Below are 20,596 nucleotides of genomic sequence, written 5' to 3'. Positions count from 1 at the left end.
GCCGCTGCAGTCACATAAAGGCCCTTAGTTAACCGTGGAGCCCCTGGTATAACCGTCCTCTGGTTATCAGAGGGTCCCCTGGTCACCTGGTGGGCCCCTGGTCAATTGAAAGACCCCTGGTCAATTGAAAGGCCCTGGTCACCTGAGAGGACCCTGATTACCTGAACGGCCCGTGATCACTCGGATTCAATGGTATGGCCAGGAGCCAGGGGGCACGTGTCCGTTATAGGGCTTAGGGTCCCCTCGAGCCCGAGAGGCCCTGCGGTGTCAATTGGCGGCAGAGGGCCCGCGCTGACAACGCTATAACTGGAAAGGAGACCACAGGACCTGTGAGAACACCCCATGGGCTCTTGTGTAGCCACACTTATCTCCAAAAGGGCCTCACGCCAGGTTCTGAGGGACCTTGCCGGCCCTGAGGGCTCTTGCCGGCCAATAAGGGATCAGCTGTAAGGGCCCCATACCCGTTTGCTATGGCCCCACGGCCCACACCGGTGTTTCTGAGGGCCCTCACAACGGCGCCTGCGAGGGCCTCCACTGCCACCTCTAAGGGCCCCACACCAGTGCCATACTACTTCGGCTGCTTCGGCGGCTCCGAGAGCCCCCACACCGGCGCCTCCGAGGGCCCTATGCAACGCATCTGACGGTCACTTACAAGTGACTCTGAGGGCCTCTTACCGACCTCTGAGGGTCCCTTGCCGGCCTATGAAGGGCCACCAGTAACTTTCAGGGCCCCACACACCCCTAAGTGATGGCACCACCAGTGTCTCTAAGCGCTAAGGCCCCCACAACGGCGCCTGTGAGGACCCCACACCAGCACATCTGACGGCCTTTCACAGACACCTCTGAGGGACTAGCACAGGTGACTGTGAGGCGTTCTCTCGCTTCACTTCCTCATAAAATACCGTGCATTTTATGCATACTTCTCAAGCAAAAATTATATTTTTACCTGCCAATTTTGCACATTTTCTCAGGGCTCAGACAGTCACCCAGACAGGCGGACAGACGGACCCGTCTGCAAAGGGGGACCGGACACAATGTGCCCAATCTTCTCATCGAAAGGTTCTGGATACGCCCCTGCTTGGGTTGACAGCGGCATCCGGGTGACCCGTGGGCCCCTTTTAGAGCAGGTGGCTCCCTCCTGGGCGAAATCATGGGTACGTGCCTGCTTGAGTGTCCCAAGAGAAACGACCTTCAGGGCCTCATCTAAAGTACTGGCCCAAGCATAACTTAAGTCAAACTGCGTCAAACTATCTTAAAATGCCATTTGATGGCCCTCATAGGCCCTCAGAGGCCAAAGCCGAGCCCCCAGAGGCTAACGTGGGCCCTCAGAGGTCGCTTTGGCGGCCATAAAGAAGCTTAAACTCGAGCGTAGGATCCTTTGACGCTGGTGTAGAGCCCTAAGGAGCCAGCGCTCAGCCCTCTAAGGCCAGCGTGGGGCCCTCTAAGACCATTGCGGGGTCTTCTAAGGCCAGTGTGGGCCTTGTAAGGCCAGTGTGGGACCCTCTATGTCCAGCATGGGGCCGTCTATGTCCAGCGTGGGATCTTTTAAGCCCAGCGACATGGGGCCTTCTTAGATCAGACTGAGGACCATTGGCCACCGAGACTAGCTTGGGGCCCTCTGAAGACAATGTGGAGCCCTTTTAGGCCAGTGTAAGGCACTCTGTGACCAGTGTGAACCATCTGAGGCCAGCGTTTGAGACCATCTGTCATCTGACTTCAGACTTCAGAGGCTGGTACTGGGCCCTCAGAAGCCAGCGCGGGCCTTCATAGGCTGGCGTCGGGCCATTAGAGGACACCTCGAGGGCCTCGGCAGCCACTTTCCAGGACTTATGCATGTTTGGGCCCCCTGAGGTAGGAGTGGCCCTAGAAGGCCGGCGTGGGACCCTCAGGGGGCATCATGGGCTTCTAGAGATCGGCGTGGGTTCGAGAGCGGCATAAGGTCGTCAGACTGACTCAAAGACTCCCAAGAGCCAGCGGGGGGCCCTATGATGTCAGCCATAGCATGGGTCTCCTGAGGCCATTATGGGGCCCGGATGCCAGCGACTAGCGAGGTTCACTCTGTTGCCGTTGTGGGGCTTTCAGAGGCCAGAATGAGCCTTCAGAGGTCGGAGTGAGGCCAATGTGGGCAACATAGGGCCATCAGAGTCTAGATCAGAGCTCAACCCGAGTCGGGCCCTTCTAAAGTTAAGGGTATCAGCCCTCAACCAGCGCAAGACACGAGATTGGCATCTGCCATTTGAAAAATGTTACAATCGTAAAAAATGACAAAAACATTTTGCTTTTCATAATCTTTAGTGGCCCCGGCGACGACCAAAGCAAAAAAAAAAACTGTATGCCTACTGCTGAAATAAATCGTTCACTACATAAAGAGCTATCGATATCAATGGCTTTTTCACGTTTTTCTTTTCTTTTTTAGATTGCCGAGTGTGCCGAAAAAGGCTCCCCCCACATGGGTGAAAAAGGCAAAGAACCGCACCTGGGCGTGGGTTAAGTACGCCACTACTGGGGCCCCTAAGGTAAGGGTGGGGCCCCTTGAGCAGGTTTGGCCTCCCCCTTTTCAAGATCCTGGATACGCCACTGATGTTAGCGGTCGGATCGGGCCCTAAAGGAGACACAATCCGTGGTCATCCTCTGACCCAGTAAACATGCCGACGTCGGCCCGACGTCGGCCGACGTCGGGGTGACGTCGGCAACTCGGCATCAGCATGCCGACGTCGGCCCGACGTCGGTCCAACCTCGGCACGACGTCGGCTGGATGTCGGATATGCCCGCATGTTCCGACGTCCAGCCGAGGTCCAGCCGACGTCGGGCCGACGTCGGACCGAGATAAATTGCTGAGGTCCAGCCGACGTCGGGCCGACGTCGGAGCGACGTCGGACCGACATCGGCCGCTATTTTGACCGTTAAAATAATATAAAATACATGTTTCATGTTTCATAAAGAGCTTCTGTATTCAAAATATCCTCAGGAAACTCAAATCTTCCTCCACGCCGCAACCCCCTGATCCGGACTGGACGGGAAACTTTATCCCATTTGGGATTGCCCGTAAGCCGAGCTCGCCCGTAGCCGGGTGCGGTGAGTGCTTGGGGGCTGCTCGGTCTATCCTTTGTTCAGGCTCAGCCCCGGCAACTCACCAGGGCCGGGCCCAGTTCATATAGAAAGGCCAGTCGGCAAGTGTCACTTTGCCAAAGTGCCACTTATTAAAGGGACACTTGGGAAACGTTGGTGCAGGTGTGTAAGCGTGGCTATATGAATCCATTGTGGGGTCGCCCTTTCCAAAAAATGTCACGTAACAGCAATGGGACCAGGGACTCTATATGAACTGGACCCAGGGTGCTCGCCAAGAAGACCAATGTCTCCATCCTATGATCCTTCCGGCTCTGAAATGGTCTTGTCAGACCGAAAGGGCATATCCGAACAAAACAACAAATTCGTTAGCTGGCTGCGTGGTGTAGTGGTTAGCGCACTAACCTCGCGTTCGAATGACACGAGGTTCGAATCCCATCGTCGGCTGATGCTTTTGGCGTGTTGTCCCAGTAAACATGCCGACGTCGGCGACTGGGGGGCTCGAATCCCGCCGCCGGTTGATATTTTTGGCGCGTTGTCCCAATAAACATGCCGACGTCGGCCCCGTCGGTCCAACGACAAACGATCTCGTCAACCTCGGCAAACGATCTCGGCCCGACGTCGGCTCGACGTCGGCTGGACTTCGGCTGGACGTCGGAACATGCGGGCATATCCGACGTCCAGCCGATGTCGGGCCGAGGTTGAACCGACGCTGGGCCGACGTCGGGCCGAGCCTCGGCCCGACGTCGGGCCGACGTCGTCATGTTTACTGGGGAGGCTGTACCCAGCACGCGCCATGGGCAGCAGTGCAGATCGTAAGAATTAGGCATTCGTGTAGGTATAGTTAGGTAGCCGCAGGCGCAGTTAGTTGATAAGTACATTGCACAGGCATATCAATATAGGTAGGTATATATAGTAGTTAGCAGGTAGTGCTTTGCACAGGTGCGGTAACGGCGGTACTGGGCATGGCCGGCAACCAAGAACGGCATGGGCACTCGGGCTCTGCCTTGGGGCTCTCGCAGGCTGCCGTGGCGTATTGTGGGACCGGATGATGATGATGATGATGATGATGATGACGACTCAGACGCTGAAGATACCGACGGATGATGAAGCTGACGATGACGACAGAGTACCTAATGACGATGACGCCAGGATGATATCAGTTCAAGAGGTGGATGAATCAGGTGATGACGAAGACGGCGAAGACGATGACGACAATGATGACGATGATGAAGAAGATGAAGAGAAAGGGGATGAAGATGAAAATGCTGGGGACGAGGATAAAGAAAAAGATGAAGATGACAACAATAAAACGAAGGGAACCAGTACCAGAGTATCAAAGGTAGGTACTAGTCCCAGGGCCAGGTGTATGTGTGTGGGTCAGGGGAAGGTGAGGCGGCTCAGAGGCTGACTGAGGGTCCCTTGAGTTCCGCTTGGGGTCCTCTCAGCGGCCGTTAATGCCAAGTTAGCCGACGTTGATTCTCAATGGCCCCTTGGGCACTAAGTGACTCAGGAGTCAGCCAGTCTTTTTGCCAGCAATGACTGAAATGCAGTCGGCTATGCATCATTTTATTGCTAATTCGTTGAGAAACATGGTCGTGAGAGTTCCATGTGGCTATCTTTCATAGAATCGCTAATACTAGCCAAGTTACCTATTTGGAAAATTATAGCTTTTCCCGGAAATTTGACCTTTGACCTGCCATATCTGGGTCAAATATTGACCTAGGGTAAAAAATATGCAATTCCAATCGCCAGTAGGTACTTGTTGCGAGCATTCGACTGGTCTTTATTGCGAAGCGCTGCGACGCTTAGTTTCGAAACGACATACACCTCCTCATACACCTCCGACATACACCTCGCATACACCTCCCGCTTGCCAAGCTGCGTTATTTTTATTTTTTTTAATGCGTAACAATTTATTCTACAATTCACACACCAAGCAGCATTATGAAAAATGTCCTGCCAGTGCGAGGTCTAAGATCTTTTTTAACCCGCGAGTTGCTGGGGGAGGGGCGTTAAACACCCCCACTTTTTTCGCCGGGTCATAGCATAAAAACGGCGCGCCGCAGGCGCGCCAAATTTTGGGTACCTGTAGGGAATCAATTGAAGTTTATTGTAACAAAGTTTCAAAAAAAAAATCGATTGGAAAATTTTTGAGATATCGAGGTTTTAGTGACGTCATAATTTCTGAGTTTTCGACCAAAAACGGCATATGTTTAAAAATCTTATAAAATCACAGAATAGATATACAGACATGCCGTAAACGCCATTAGACTGCCAATACCATGAACAATCAAATGGCTATCTTCGATTATTGATTATCGTTCCGCATTTTCCAAAATCTTGAACTGAATCTTGGCAATTTCTCGTGACTACTTCACCACCATGATACATGCATTTCTTAAATTGAAAATTTTGAGCCAAACACGTACATATATGATAAAATAAATGTCACCATCGTGTTCTACGCTCCCAATTACCCATAAAACATGTGTCACAGGCTGCGAATATCAGTTTTGATTTTCGGGGATATGTGCCTACCCGGTTGACCTGACCTTGACCCTGACCTATGCTTGACTGACCCCTACATGGAGCTGACACTCTTGTATGCCTTATGTGATGGATTGTGCACCGTTTTGACAGAGTTTATGACGAGAGGAGCCCATTGCGAAGTCTTGAAGTCCATGCTACTGAAAGTCCGATTTCAGGTGTTTGACCTGACCTTGACCTGACCTCTGACCTCAAAATTCAACTTTAAAGTACTCATCTGAAGCGTCTCGTCGCGTTCTATCGTTTGCCGCCTCGTGCGTTTCGCTGCGCCTATTGGTTCTCGAGTTATTGGCTGGGGGCGTTTAACGCCCCCCCCCCCCAGCAAACGGTGGGTGGCGAAATACCCCAGGAACTGCCGGGTTAAGATACAGTGGAATCCGCTTAATAAATCCACCTTGATGGCAAGGTGTTTTGGTGGCCTTATCAAGCGGGGTACGTGGATTTATTAACCCGCGCCCGGCTGGGGGTCCTGGATTTCCACGCCCTGCTGGGGGGGGGGGGGTGTTTGAACACCCCCCTTTCTAACTCGGCTTCTGGGCCACGTAGCGATACGCGGAAGTCGGCGTTCGAAAGAGCGTCAAAAATAATGAGGAAATCACTTTGGTCAATTTTTTGCTCAGGTCAAAGGTCAGGTCACCAGAGGTCATTGAAGGAAAATTTCGCTGATTTCCAGGTCGAATGTCGACAATTTCCAAGAAGCCAACGCATAACTCGGGAACCAATAGAGCTACAGCGCCGCGGAAAAGCGCATTCGATAGCCCTATTAACGCCCTTTCAGAGTAAATTTCTCAGATTTGACCTAACGTCAACGCTTTTGCCTGCAGGGGGCAAAAACTGCAAAAATAGCCGATTTTTTCAGAAACAGTTTTTCTGCAATAACTTTTGACCCAAGCCTTGTACGAGCTTACTTTTACCGGCATCGTGTTCCTCTCATCAAGACGCATCGAATGAACTATAACTTGACCTTGAAAGGTCAACTTGAAAATTTGACCTCAGGTCAAGGTCATGACCTGACCGGAAAAGGTCATGTTGCATATCAGTCGATCCGTATCGTCGAGCTGAACACATCTAAGGCGTTTTCATCGCTCTAGCATGCCTCTATCAAAAGTTATTTGCGAAAACTGTTAGATACCATTCGTGACCTAAGATGACCTCAGGGCATAAACAGGGGTCACGGACACCATTTTCATGTTCAGTGTGTCTAAACCACTTGTTATTCAGTGTTTGGGAGTGTTTATAATGTCTTCCGTCCAAAAGAGGCGCATTTCAATTTTCTCCCATTGACTTATAATGGGGAGGTCGCAAAATTGACCTGACCTTAGGTCATCGATATCAAAATTCTGAGATATACATTTTGTACACGCTGTTTCTCTTAGCAATCGCTGAAAGTTTCAAAGCGATCGGTCACTCGGTGTAGCTATGACAGACATTGAAACTTTTTATGAGGTGAGGTCACTTCAAGTGACCTGGTGACCTGACCTTGAATGACCTTGGTTTGAAATTTTCACAACATGTGTAGAATTGATGTATGATAAGGTGTACCAAAAACGGCGGCGCGGAGCGCCGCCGTTTTTGAGATATTCGCGAAAAACCACAAAGGGGGGTGTTCAAACACCCCCCCCCCAGCAGGGCGCGGGTTAAGCGGATTTATTAACTATGGGTATCTATGGCAAAAATCCGTGAACATAGCTCAAGCGGCCACAATAAGCTGCTGGATTTATTATCCGGGGATTTATTAAGTGGATTCCACTTTAGATTTTATTCTTAACAATTTTCTTCGCACCCCACGTATCTGAATCCCACGTTCCAAGTTACACCCCCACCCCACCCCCCCCCCACATCTGAAACATAATATTTGGTCTTCGCGGCCTTGCATGTGGTCCCCAGTAACTTCAGAGTCGTGGTTACGCGCCTGTTTTCAGCTGAATATAGCTGAGGTCAGGTCACTATTAGGTCAAAAAAGGTCACATCTGAAATTTTGTGAACAGAAGAGGTGAGGTTTTAGCTCAAGAACACGATGGTGTTTTTTTTTTACTATGTCGAAAACGTACGGATATAGGTTTGAAATTTTGTTAACAGGGAAGTATAAATATATCGACTACTGTAAAATCCAAAAACGGACAACTTAGCTATTTTTGAAAACATTGGGCTTAAACTTTCTAGAGTAAATAATCGGTATGTATTCTAGCACTAATATTCCATTTCTTCGAAGAAAAGTAAAAAACTTACATGTACCTATCTTAGTGTTTAAAAATATAACATTTTATATTTTCATGTATAATTTCTTAGTTTCATATATGGTATATCATGTCACCATGTAATCGAAGACCAAAGGAAACTTACTCGATATCTAAAAAGGCGAGGGCTATCTTTCGCCTGTGTAAAAGCCAACACGCAAAAAATTGCGTAGTGTGCACCCTCTCGTACTCTAGCTCATGACAGCGGAGTTGCCAGCCAAGCGCCGTATCACGGCAAGTGTAAAGTGATGGTGTTGTGTGCACTGTTGAAGTCTCCTTACGATAGTGCTACTGTTGTGTGTGCTGTTGCAGTCTCCATAAAGTGGTGTTACTATTGTGTGTGCTGTTGCAGTCTCCCTAAAGTGGTGTTACTGATTGTGTGCACTGTTGCAGTCTCCCTAAAGTGGTGTTACTATTGTGTGCACTGTTGCAGTGTCCCTAAAGTGGTGTTACTATTGTGTGCACTGTTGCAGTGTCCCTAAAGTGGTGTTACTATTGTGTGCACTGTTGCAGTGTCCCTAAAGTGGTGTTACTATTGTGTGCACTGTTGCAGTCTCCCTAAAGTGGTGTTACTATTGTGTGCACTGTTGCAGTCTCCCTAAAGTGGTGTTACTATTGTAGTTCTTTATATTCTTTATATTCTTCCCTCCTTTTCCTGTAAATTGTACTGTGACCCCACACCTTCAGTGCATGTCAATTTCTGCTCAGTCTTCACCCCTCGGTACATTCATTTTCGATATTTAACTTCTATTTTTCTTTCAACCTCTCGCATTCAAGAAATACTTCTCGTTCTATTATGCTGTTTTTATTGCGTATTTTTGTATATATGTGTTTCCTCAGCTGAGGGGGGATAGGACAGCAGAAAGACAGAGGGACAGAGGGACAGAGGGCCTTCACACACGGGCGGTGAGCGGCGCGCGCGCACACACAGACATACAAACCCAGCGGCTCGAGCTGCGGTGTCTCGGCCGGCGGCACGGCGGCAGTCTCTGGGGGGAGCAGATCTCAGCCGGACTGGCCGCTGGGCTCATCAGCAGTGGCGCTCGCTGCTCCTCGCCAGTCACGTGACCGGCCAGAGGTCAGTGACGTCAGCGGCGGCGTGAGCCAATCAGAGGGCGGGCACGTGGCAGCTGCAGGCGGCCGGCAGCCGGTAGATGTCGATGAACAGGCCCTTGTACGGGTCGCACGGGTCGTACGAGAGCATGCGGTGGTAGATGTACTTCTGGGTGCACTTGCTCTTGTAGCAGGGCGCCAGCGCGCGGCAGGCGGCGTCCGGGTGCAGGCACGTCTCCAGCCGGGCCGTCTGCGTGTAGTAGTGCACGTCGTTGACGATGACGCGCCACTCGCCGGCCACGTTCTGGGCGCGGCGCGGCTGCGCGTAGGCCACGTCACTGGGGCAGATGTAGCCGGCTGGGCCAGCCCAGTGGGTCACGTCGTACGGACTGTCGCCCTTGGACGAGCCCGTGTAGTAGCCGTAGTCGAAGGCCGACTCCTGCTCGGCGCTCAGGCCGTCGACCAGGTCGTCGGCCGACTGGGTGCCGATGTCGGCGTACTTTTTGGCGAACAGGTGGTCCTGCGAGATGGCCGCCTTGATCTCGTAGGCCGGGTACTCGGCGTCCTCGAGGCAGTAGGTGAGGGACGAGTTGGCCGCGCAGGCCGGCGCCGCCGTCGGATCGCAGTAGTGCTGCTGGTAGCCGCCCTGAAACACAGAGATAAAAGGAAAAGAGTCAAATTAAGGCGTACTCTATGAATTGCTTAGCAAGGAAGCTCGGTAAGAAATCATGCCTCATTTAGTTACTTCTTACCCGCAATGGTTTGTTTCGAATAAATCTTTGCTTAAATGAAAAAAATCACTAAAGGTGAGAAGCAGAAAAAAGACAATGATTGGCGTGAAAAACTCGTAGTATTGGCTTCATTCAGTAGCTGTAACTGTCTGTTTAATTTCAATGTTTTGACACGTTTCAAATTAAAGTTTTACTTACATAGTGGGGCGCGGGGTGTCCGTACGGGGGAGGATGGCTGGCCGTGGCCGCAGCCACACACGCCAGCACACTGATCTGAAAAGATAAAAAGATAACAACATTGTTAGAGCTGAAGGGAGATTCTTCGCACATTATCTTACAAAACAATGAGAACAATGAAAAGTTTTTAGAGCTTAAGGAATTGGAAATAACTGAGTCAAATAGAATTACAAGATAGCTGCACGGACGAACTTGAATGAATATTTTGTAACACTAAGCTAGATTCAGTAATAGTTGTGGGCAAAGTAAGAATCCTTGAGAAACACCTCAAGACTACTACAAATTTGTTATGATCATTCAAATATCTTGGATTATTATTTGGTGTAATACTTAGAAGACTTATTTGATAAGTTTCATTCGGAATTACAAGCAATATCAGTCCACCCCAAACCACTCACCAGTCTCATCGCCATGACGTCACTGGGAGAAGTGGAAAAAGGAGGTGAGACGGTTTGACTGTGCCGTCTGCAGTCGCCGCTCACCTTATATACACGGCCTCTGCTGTCGGCGCATGCGCAGTAGCCGTCCGTCGTCTGTAGTGGAACCGGCCTTGGTCCGGTGAAAGAGGGGCGGTTGGCTGCGGTCGGCGATGAAACTTGTTGTCGCTTATCATTGACAAATTACGCATCATTTGGTGTAATTTAAGGTGACGTCATAATTGCATTTTATATCACATTTTTTCTGGTCAATAACAGGGAAGCAGTTACGCTTCTCCTTTTTGTCGTTTTTGCTTAACCCTCTGCTTCAGGCAGAAGTTGTGGCAACAAAATGATGATTATTCCCGAAAATTTGTAACATGGACTTTTTAATTGTTTTGTGCTCTCTTCAGGCAGGAAAAAAAAAACATTGAATAATGTTGGGGTTAGATCAATCATTTGCTTTTTATGCTCAAGACCCTTGACGTGACTCAACCTGTAGGGCATTTCTCTACAATTGTGCATGACAGGTGGAATTTCGTATGCTAGGTATGATGTGCGGAGTAAATCTATGCAGCTTCTTTTGCATGTATATCCTAGAAATGGAAAACATGCACGAAATACTTGACAAAATCTTAACTGGAGGTCCTTCTCAAGCCCTGCGTAGTTAACCCTCGCCCACACATTGGGGGGAGGGAGGTTGCCATCCCCCCCCCCCCCCCAGGTAGTCTTTCTGCCCTGCACTCAACATTTTAGAGATAGGAGCCTGATTTTTCGTATAGCTGCTCCTCTATCTTTTCTTGAGGTCCACTGAAAATTTAAGTTTCTGTAGTTTTTGGTTTCGGAGATATGACCTTGTTTTTCAGGTCATGTCATGACCCAAATGACCAATTCTCAACATCTTGCGTTGGCTTTAGGCCTTGTGAGCTTTTGACACCTTGATTTCGGCCTTTTTTGCCAGTCTTACCTCCCACCTATCTATGGAATTGGAACATGCTGTTCGACGATGTACAGATGTCAAGGTCAGGGTTAAGGTCAACCTAGGTCATCTAAAATAATTGCGTTTTAGGCAAGCTGAATTTACTTTTCGTGAAGTTTTTTTATTGCATTTTTGGTAAAAGCTTCTCAGATCATGATTTCATGCAATATGGACACATAAACAATCGGTGCACACATCAGTATACACACAGACACACATAGACATACAAACACATATCACTGACCTTGACCTAACTTGATTTAAAATGACCTCAGCAGCAAAAACCTTGTCGGGTAGTGTGACAAAGAGGTTCTAGCTGGCTTGGCACCAGAAAACGGCATCGTCATCGGTATATGATAAACAGCGCACTTGATATCCAACGGTGACCCAAAACAGCAACATTTTTTTAGTTTGACCTGACCTGGAAGGTCAATGGCTGACCTGAGAAGGTAAAACTGGGTATCATTCGTCTCTTCCCAAAGAATCTTTTTGGTGTTTACCGCGAAGCTCTATCTCCAACAGGAACGAAATGGCGCGGGGGGTTGGCACCCCCCCCCCCATGTGCGTTCTAGGATGGGAAAATGGCATGTGCGGGCGAAGGTTAAAAAACACATCTGTGATAAAACATAACAATAAATCTGAATATCAGCACCCAAAAGCACCGCTAGCGCTAGCACAGCGCTAGCGCCCAAAGCGCCAGTAAAACGACTTTTGGGCGAAGAACGAGCGAGCGAGATAGTGAGCCCTGCACGTGCAGAAGGGCGAGAGGGTACTTCCAACGGGCTTGCGCAAAGCACCCTTCTAACCGGTAGCTAGCGGTGTACCAAATTTGAACGCAATCGACCCAGCCGTTCCTGAGATCTGGAAGCGGCATTCTGCACGTGCGCACGTGCAAACGGGGTCCAAACTGACTTTTGCACGGCACCCTACTAACTGGTCCCCAACCTTGTACCAAATTTGAGCGCAATCGGCCCAGCCGTTCTCGAGATCTGGAAGCGCCCCCTGCACGTACGTGCGCACGTGCAGTAGCACCTTAACCGCAACACATGGGAATGCATTGCCTGGTGGGTGCCTACCTGTATGCCAAGTTTCAGCGAAATTGCCCCAGTAATTACCGAGTTATTAAAATGGGAACAAATTTGACACCTCCTATTGTTGTATTTTGCACGTGCAATGGGGGTGACCGACATGCATCGAGAGTATCCTATTTTTGGTAGAAGGGATGCTGCTACCCTATAAAAATTACCGCAAGTCAATCGCCCAAGCGGTTGCTGAGATATGAGCCTCTCAAAATCACTACTTTTGCAAAACAGCTTGAACACCCTTGACTTTTCACGTGGCACGTGCCACGACGGTCACTGAGATGTATCGAAAGTAGTCAATTACGGGGTAGAAGGGATGGGGCTACCCAGCAAAAAAGACTGCAGGTCAATCGGTCCAGCGGTTGCTGAGATATAAGCCTCTCAAAAGCGTTACAGGCCGGGCCGGGCCGGGCCGCTCATACTGAGATTTTTCCGTTATATTGAAAAGACTCACTTCGCTCGCTGCGCTCGCTCGCTCGTAATAAATCTGAATATCTTACTTTATTCTTTTTAACTTCTTGTTTTGAGCATGAATTGCCGAATATTACTGCTAGTTGCCGTAGACAGGTCGTAACTGCCCCCGTTCTTCCCCTGATATTGGTCATCAGGTCACTGTCGAAACCACACCCTGCCCCCCCCCCCCTCCCCTTCACTGGGAGAGGGATGACCCACAGCAAAACTGGAGCACCGACACCATTTGAGACGAGATCAGTGGATGTGGTTTGCATAGCGGTGCAAAATTCTGTCTCCTTCTCTCTCTCTCTCTCTCTCTCTCTCTCTCTCTCTCTCTCTCTCTCTCTCTCTCTCTCTCTCTCTCTCTCTCTCTCTCTCTCTCTCTCTCTCTCTCTCTCTCTTTCTCTCTCTCTCTCTCTCTCTCTCTCTTTCTCTCTCTCTCTCTCTCTCTCTCTCTCTCTCTCTCTATATCTCTCTCTCTCTCTCTCTCTCTCTCTCTCTCTCTCTCTCTCTCTCTCTCTCTTCTCTCTCTCTCTCTCTCTCTCTCTCTCTCTCTCTCTCTCTCTCTCTCTATCTCTCTCTCTCCTCTCTCTCTCTCTCTCTGTCTCTCTCTCTCTCCTCTCTCTCTCTCTCTCTCTCTCTCTCTCTCTCTCTCTCTCTCTCTCTCTCTACCCTGTCGCTCTTCCCTTCTTGATCGAGGGGGACGGGTTCCACACTCCTAGGCGGCCTTTTGCAACGCGCTAGCTTTAGAGAGCTGACAAGTAGCACTCTGGGGACCACTTTTCATCAGGGATTTTTTGTTCGCAGGGCAATGGAACTTACTAAGACTTACAGGATCTCACCAACCGATCGTCCATGACATGGCCATTATAAATCAATTGGGTATTATGGAAGCTGCTATTAGCCGTTTTCACGACGGGCTATCCAGTGATGAGTGAATGCACCTAATTTGACCAAATCTGTACCTTATCTCTTTTACTGCAAATATCTTCACGTTATGAATTTATTTTAGTGTTTAATCAATGATACTCTCTGATATTATGACAAAGCAGGCATATAAGCAATTAGTGCAACCCTATCTGATAGCTACTAAGAGATACACTGAACCTAATTTGACCGAATCTGCATCTAATCTGTACCAAATGTGCACCAGATGTGTACCAGATGGCCGTCGTGAAAACGGCTATTTTAGCAACAGAAATGATCAAAGACCACCTCACGTTACTGGTCAAGGGATCCACTGGGGCCTGGACATTGAAATCCTATTTATGTATATAAATGCATTGAGTGTCTTAGAAGTCTTGAAGCCATTTCGGTTACCTGTTACTTGTATGCGCACGCATAAAGATAAATAAATTTTGATCATTTTAATTTAAACCACACGAACCAAATTGTCTGATGTATGTGATTTTCGTCAGATTTATATTTGCCTTACCCGCATGATCTACGTTGAGCCAGAGGAATAAAATGGACTGTTTCCTAGCACACTCAGGTACACGAGTTATATTTTCCAAATGGACATGTGAAATCACCCCAAAAGGCCTTTTAAAAAAGCAAACCATTCCCTGGCTGCCGGCACACCTCCGTAACCCACGAGTTGCTGGAGGGGGGGGGGGCGTTAAACACCCCACTTTTTTCGCCGGGCCATAGCATAAAAACAGCGCGCCGCAGGCGCGCCAAATTCTGGGTTCCTGTAGGGAATTGATTGAAGTTTATTGTGACAAATTTTCAAAAAAAATCGATTAGAAATTTTTTGAGATATCGAGGTTTTAGTGACGTCATAATTTCTGAGTTTTCGACCAAAAACGGCATATGTTAAAAAAATCATATCAAATCACAGAATAGACATACAGACATGCCGTAAACGCCATTAGACTGCCAATACCATGAACAACCAAATGGATATCTTCGATTATTGATTATCGTTCCGCATTTTCCAAAATCTTGAACTGAATTTCGGCAATTTCTCGTGACTACTTCACGACCACGATACATGCATTTCTTAAATTTAACTTTTTAAGCCAAACACGTACACATATGATAAAATGAATGTCACCATCTTGTTCTACGCCCCAAATTACCCATAAAACATGTGTCACAGGCTGCGAATATCAGTTTTGATTTTCGGGGATATGTGCCTACCCGGTTGACCTGACCTTGACCCTGACCTATGCTTGACTGACCCCTACATGGAGCTGACACTCTTGTAGGCCTTATATGATGGATTGTGCACCGTTTTGACAGAGTTTATGACGAGAGGCGCCCATTGCGAAGTCGTGAAGTCCATGCTACTGAAAGCCCGATTTCAGGTGTTTGACCTGACCTTGACCCGACCTGTGACCTCAAAATTCAACTTAAAAGTACTCATCTGAAGCGTCTCGTCGCGTTCTTTCGTTTGCCGCCTCGTGCGTTTCGCTGCGCCTTTTGGTTCTCAAGTTATCGGCTGGGGGCGTTTAACGCCCCCCCCCCCCCAGCAAACGGTGGGTGGCGAAATACCCCAGCAACTGCCGGGGTAACATGCAATGCGTCCTTTCGCTTTCAACTTCAGGGAACAAGTCTCAGTGGCCGACAAGAATCCTGACAAGGCATTACCTGAGTGTGGGTATCGGGAGGACTTGACGGCGGTTGAGAGCGTGCTCCCTCGCACTCGTTCTTGTGCGGGGGCCACCGCGGACCGACATGGTGTTTTGCGCACAAAAATACAAAATTTTTGCTCATTTTCTGTCGTTTTAGGCATCATTTGTCTCAATTGGTGGCATAGTATGGTCAAACGTTAATTGGAATTAAAAAACTTCAATATTTTCGGTAAACCCTGTGATTCCAGAACAATGTAAACATCACAGACAAAAAATCGATAATAGCCGTTTTCACGACGGCCATCTGGTACACATTTGGTGCACATCTGGTACAGATTAGGTGCAGATTTGGTCAAATCAGGTTCAGTGTGTCTCTTAGCAGCTATCAGCTAGGGTTGCACTAATTGCTTATATGTATGCCTGCTTTGTCATATTATCAGAGAGCATCATCAATTAAAACACTGAAATAAATTCATAAAATGAAGATATTTGTTGTAAAAGAAATTAGGTGCAGATTTGGTCAAATCAGGTGCATTCGCCGGATAGCCCGTCGTGAAAACGGCTATTTTGTTACCAAGTTTAACTTGTATCTGCTAGGCACCTGTTTGATGACGTGCTTTATGAGGTTTGAAAGTTGGCTCTTTTACATGACCACGGTCCTGATCTTCATTATAAGCAACTGAAAATGGACTCGAACTGCGTTGCCGGTATCATGTGTGGAATCATATGGCAAAATTGATCGTGATTTGACGATATTGTTTTTGAATTGCATGTCCCAACGCCTTTTAACCTTTTTTGCAAAAGTTCGGAATGATTTGGTTCTCCCTTTTGTTTATCGGTCAGTCCCATTCTTTTCTGGTAATTAGCCCTTTGCGTGGACCTCGAACAAAATCGTTTTAACCCGCGCCCCGTAGGGCTACCGGCGGACCCTACCACCCGTAGGGGGGGGGGCCGTTTCGGCCCCCCCCCCCTAAGATCTCGGAAAGTTACCGGCTGATTTTCAAAATTCAAACGGCGTTCGATAGCCCCACCCGGGAACTACCTTGTGACCAAATTTCATTGACCTAGGTCAAACCGATGACGTCACAGGTCGGGTCAAAGGTCAGATTTTCACCGTTCACAGGCAATTCAATAAATGTGCTGTGAAAGCGAGTAAATTGGTAATTTATTGAAAACAATCGATGGTACATTGTTCGTCAAACACATACTTTGCTATCTGAGGTCATTGATACCAGGTCAGGTCACAGCGAGGTCAGGTCACCGGGGGTCACAATATGAATGTGTCGTGTGATACATGTTTTATGGTCCATTTTACATGACAAATGCGATTATGTGGGTTAGGCAGCCTTTGGGGCCAGCCTAGGTCACGTTTTTGTGAAGGTCAGGTCAAGGTCAGGTCAAATTAGGTCAAATTTCAAAGTTGATATTTTTGCATAAAATGGGTATCGATTCGATGCAGCTCGTCACGGGGAGTCTAATGGTGGTCTTCGTTTTGCTCTACAAGTTCTAGAATTGCCAAAAATTGGGTTTGAAAATTTGACGTCATCATTTTTGAACAGTTTTTTCGCTATAACTTGGCCAAAAAACGAGGTATCGATCTGAAATTTGGTATGTAGATAGAAGATGGTAGGCACTATCACATATATTCCGGTTTTTTCGAAACTCAAAAACTTTTTGGATTTTTTGGCGAATATATCCCAAAAAATGCTTTTTTGATTTTTGGGGGTCAAAACTCAAAAATTTCAAAAGTTCGAGATAGCAGTTTTGTAGCCCTGTCAATTCTACACCTTTTATGTCTTGATCATTTTTCTATATCTTCAAAGCTGTAGTCCTGACAGGTCTTCTCGCGAAGGTCTTTTTTCGGTCGAAAATGACAGAACATGACGTCACTCTGACGTCATTTGTGGCCAACCTATCATAGCCTCTAGAAAAATTTTTGGTCACAATGTGTAAAATTGATGCCCGGAGGGGTCCTGAAAGTTTGGTGGCGATATCTCCAGCCGTTTAGGAGATATCGACCGAAAAGGACAGGGGGGGGCCGTTTCGGCCCCCCCCCTACGGGGCGCGGGTTAAGTAAAAACGTATGTGTTACAATCCCGTGCAAAATGACGAAATGACTTAAAGTCATGTGTACATGGACAATGTCAATTTATTACTTGCTGACACGATCTCACATACCTATTTACAAAATCATCACAAAAAACATATTAAATCATAAATAATTGACATCCGCAACACATTTTATCGAGTTCGTTGTTCCGTGAAACTGCATGGCCAGTCGCAGATGGTAAAAATCTCCCCCCAGAGACTGCCGCCGCGCCGCCAGCACGAGATCAAGAACACCAACTCACACCAAGAAATATAAAAATACAGCTCCTAGCTAGCATGCTCACCGCCGCACATTACTACAAGCATCTTGCGATAATAAATACAGAAGCTCTCGAAATAAGTTACAATGCAATCACCACGGAGTCGTTGACAGTGCCTACAGTCGATATTGTGTAATCGAGAGGCCTGTAGTCGCTGCTGCCATCTAGTGGGAGATTTCGTAAGCTCCCAGGGAGCAGGCGCACGAGGCGGGAAGCTGGAAGGTCTCGATGGCGAAGGGGAAGTACTGGTCGCACGGGTCGTACACCAGGAACCTGTACGAGGAAAAGAAAACATAATGCGTCATCAAGTAAGCACTTATGACAAGGAAAAAACTTATGGCATTCGTTAAGAAAATCTAATGAAATGGGAATGGTTAAAATTGAGGATGTAGTTTCGTGACGTATTTAGGTGAAAAGTGCAAATGTTTCAAAGGAGGTTTTAGGCGAATTTTCAATACTGACCTGTGGTAGACGGACTTCTGGAGGCAGCTGGACTCGTAGCACTGCGGCACCAGCGGACAGGCCTCTCCGGCCGACAGACACTTCTCGATGCGCGTCGTCTGGGTGAACGTCTCGTAGTCGACCTGCAGAGACATCTAGCGGTCACCTCCGGTACTTTTGTTTTATTTGGATGACGGCAGATTATATTTACAACAGGCTGGGCGAAGTGGCCCAAGCCCCAATGGATGAAAAGTAGTGAAATTGGCGAGCATTTAGAGCATATAAAATTGCATTTACTGTTGTTTTGTTCAAAGGTCCGTATCTGTTGTTGTTTACCTTGATGTTGTTGACGATGACCCTCCACTTGCCGTCGGTGTTGACAGCCCTCAGCGGACGGACGTAGCCCACCTCGGAAGGACACAGGTACGTCTCCTCCTCAATCTCAGTCAGCCTGGGGACAAACACAACATCGATAACAAATTACTTTGGATTTATTTGAAAAATATGTGTTGTTGCCAGGTGAACGGAAACGCTCAGAATTGGAACATTTATTGGCTTATGAAGCTATTTAGCACTATTAGGGGCTAGGTTTGAAGGCAGTTTCCTCTTTGTTGAGACTTGAGAGCAACAGCTCGACTCTTTTATTCTCACCTTTCGACCGAGTTTTCGGTGTTGAGGTCAGCCACGTCAGCGTACAGCTCCAGCACCTTGTGTTTGTTGTAGCTGATGGCGTGCTTGATCTCGTACCTGAAATGGAGGAACGGGTGATGTTTCTTTTTGAAATTGATTTTCATGTTTTTTCGTACCGGGAAACATTGCACATCTATGACGAATCTTTAAACTTTTAATTTAATTTATTCATGAACTAGCTAAACGCTGTTAATGTGCAAAAAATAATCAGAATCGTTGTTCTTGTCACTACCAGGATACTCGGAGTCCTCGAGACACCAAGGGTCGGTGTTCCTGGGGGTACTTACTCGGGGTACTCGGAGTCCTCCAGACACCAGGGGTCGGTGCTGTTCTTGCTGCAGGCCGGGTCCTCAGGGTAGTGAGGACAGGCAGGGTAGGCAGGCTGGTGTCCGTAGGCAGGCTGCTGGTGGCCGTAGGCAGGCTGCTGGTGGCCGTAGGCAGGTTGCTGATGCCCGTAGGCAGGCTGGGGCTGGTAGGGAGAGGAGGCCGAAACAAGGGCGGCCAGAGAAGCCGCCATCTGCAGAACAGAAAGGGTTAAAGAAACGTTAACAAGGTTTTATTCAGATAACCTTTGACGGCCAACTTTTTAAACTTATTTTTGAGGGTTATGCTGAAAAGGTAATTTCCCACCAAGCTACCAGCCGTAGCTTGATGTAAAAAATCAAACAAACTCAAAAGCAGGGAAGTTTTTCGAGTGATGGATCAAAACAACTTTAGTAGGCCTACCGTCTCCAAAATGATTGTCTGAGTCAAAGACTTGTTTTCGGCACAGAGCACGATGGACATTTGAGGTCCACTGATATCCTCTGAGCACTCACCACAAATGTGAACGCCATGTTGTCTCTGTGGTCGGAATCTGTTGTCGGACGGTCCGGCCGTGTGTGCTATCGGTCCGACCGAGTCCCCGTCTATATACCCGTGAACGGGACGTGACCTCGACCCTGGACGGGCTCTGTAGTCGGACGGACGGGCCCGTGACGGGGGTCCAATGGGGCCGCAGTGGGGGCTGATGATACTGGGGTGGCTACCGATACTGGTGGCTGCTTACCAATTCGTGTTATTTAGGCTACGATGTACGAGAAAAGGCAATGAAAGTATTGCAAGCCGACATTATACTGATGACTCGAGGACCGAGGTACTATTTATACATAGTCACAAAATGCTATTGCTGAAAACGTTCGCATCATTTATACTCGCAACTGCCAAAAAAATATGCGTCGTAGTCTTTTTTAACCCTCGCCCTGGCAGGGGGGGGGGCTGATGCAACCCCCTAAGGTTTTTCGAAGATAGCGTAAAAACGGCAGCGCGCAGCGCCGCCAAATTTGGCACAGCCTATGGGGCAGCCTTTTTACATATGACCTGAAAATTTCAAGTCCGAGTGACCTTGGGTCAGATCACCGGAGGGGTGTTCACGGGCACCGCACACTGCTGCGTGCGGTGTGTGCGGTACGTCCAGCAGGCGTGGGGGTAGGGGATGGGTAGGCGGCTCTGACGTCACGGCTGCGTGCGGTGGACGGTCCGCTGTGGCCAGTCCCGACCGGCCACAGCGGTCGCTGTGTGCGGTGACGCAAGGCTGACGTAGGGACGCAGTGGGCGGAGCTTGGAGGCTGTGTGCGGTCCGACCGCACACAGGGTCCGTGAACAGCCCTCAGGTCAGAAAAACCGGTACATGGTCATGGTCAAATTTCAATTTTCTTTTTGCATCTGTCCAACTCA

General features: G+C 48.4%; 2 protein-coding genes across 2 annotated transcripts; both read right to left on the bottom strand.

Annotated features, from left to right (window-relative positions):
- Positions 1-8,676: 8,676 nt before the first annotated feature.
- Positions 8,677-10,354, bottom strand: LOC122376295 (neurotrophin 1-like). The gene is made up of 3 exons (XM_043356091.1): positions 10,273-10,354; positions 9,836-9,910; positions 8,677-9,552 (listed from the first exon to the last, which is right to left on the bottom strand). The coding sequence occupies exons 1-3, from the start codon at positions 10,285-10,287 to the stop codon at positions 8,962-8,964; spliced, it is 681 nt and encodes a 226-aa protein (XP_043212026.1). The 5' UTR covers positions 10,288-10,354; the 3' UTR covers positions 8,677-8,961.
- A 7,157-nt stretch (positions 10,355-17,511) lies between these two features.
- Positions 17,512-20,074, bottom strand: LOC122376294 (neurotrophin 1-like). Its single transcript, XM_043356090.1, has 6 exons — positions 19,699-20,074; positions 19,168-19,397; positions 18,842-18,937; positions 18,527-18,641; positions 18,212-18,333; positions 17,512-18,022 (listed from the first exon to the last, which is right to left on the bottom strand). The coding sequence occupies exons 1-6, from the start codon at positions 19,714-19,716 to the stop codon at positions 17,914-17,916; spliced, it is 690 nt and encodes a 229-aa protein (XP_043212025.1). The 5' UTR covers positions 19,717-20,074; the 3' UTR covers positions 17,512-17,913.
- Positions 20,075-20,596: the final 522 nt, after the last annotated feature.

Source organism: Amphibalanus amphitrite, unplaced genomic scaffold (genome assembly GCF_019059575.1).
Source record: "Amphibalanus amphitrite isolate SeventyFive unplaced genomic scaffold, NRLGWU_Aamphi_draft 002090F_arrow, whole genome shotgun sequence".
Taxonomy (NCBI): domain Eukaryota; kingdom Metazoa; phylum Arthropoda; class Thecostraca; order Balanomorpha; family Balanidae; genus Amphibalanus; species Amphibalanus amphitrite.
Note: the sequence above shows the minus strand (reverse complement) of the source record. Positions and strands in the feature narration are given on the sequence as shown.

What these genes read in the sequence shown, in the direction of transcription:
- LOC122376295 (XM_043356091.1), bottom strand. An exon ending in GACACCCCGCGCCCCACTAT is followed by an intron (nt 9,553 to 9,835) that starts GTAAGTAAAACT and finishes TCTGTGTTTCAG; the next exon opens with GGCGGCTACCAGCAGCACTA.
- LOC122376294 (XM_043356090.1), bottom strand. An exon ending in GAGGACTCCGAGTACCCCGA is followed by an intron (nt 18,938 to 19,167) that starts GTAAGTACCCCC and finishes CCTCCATTTCAG; the next exon opens with GTACGAGATCAAGCACGCCA. An exon ending in TCATCGTCAACAACATCAAG is followed by an intron (nt 18,334 to 18,526) that starts GTAAACAACAAC and finishes ATGTCTCTGCAG; the next exon opens with GTCGACTACGAGACGTTCAC.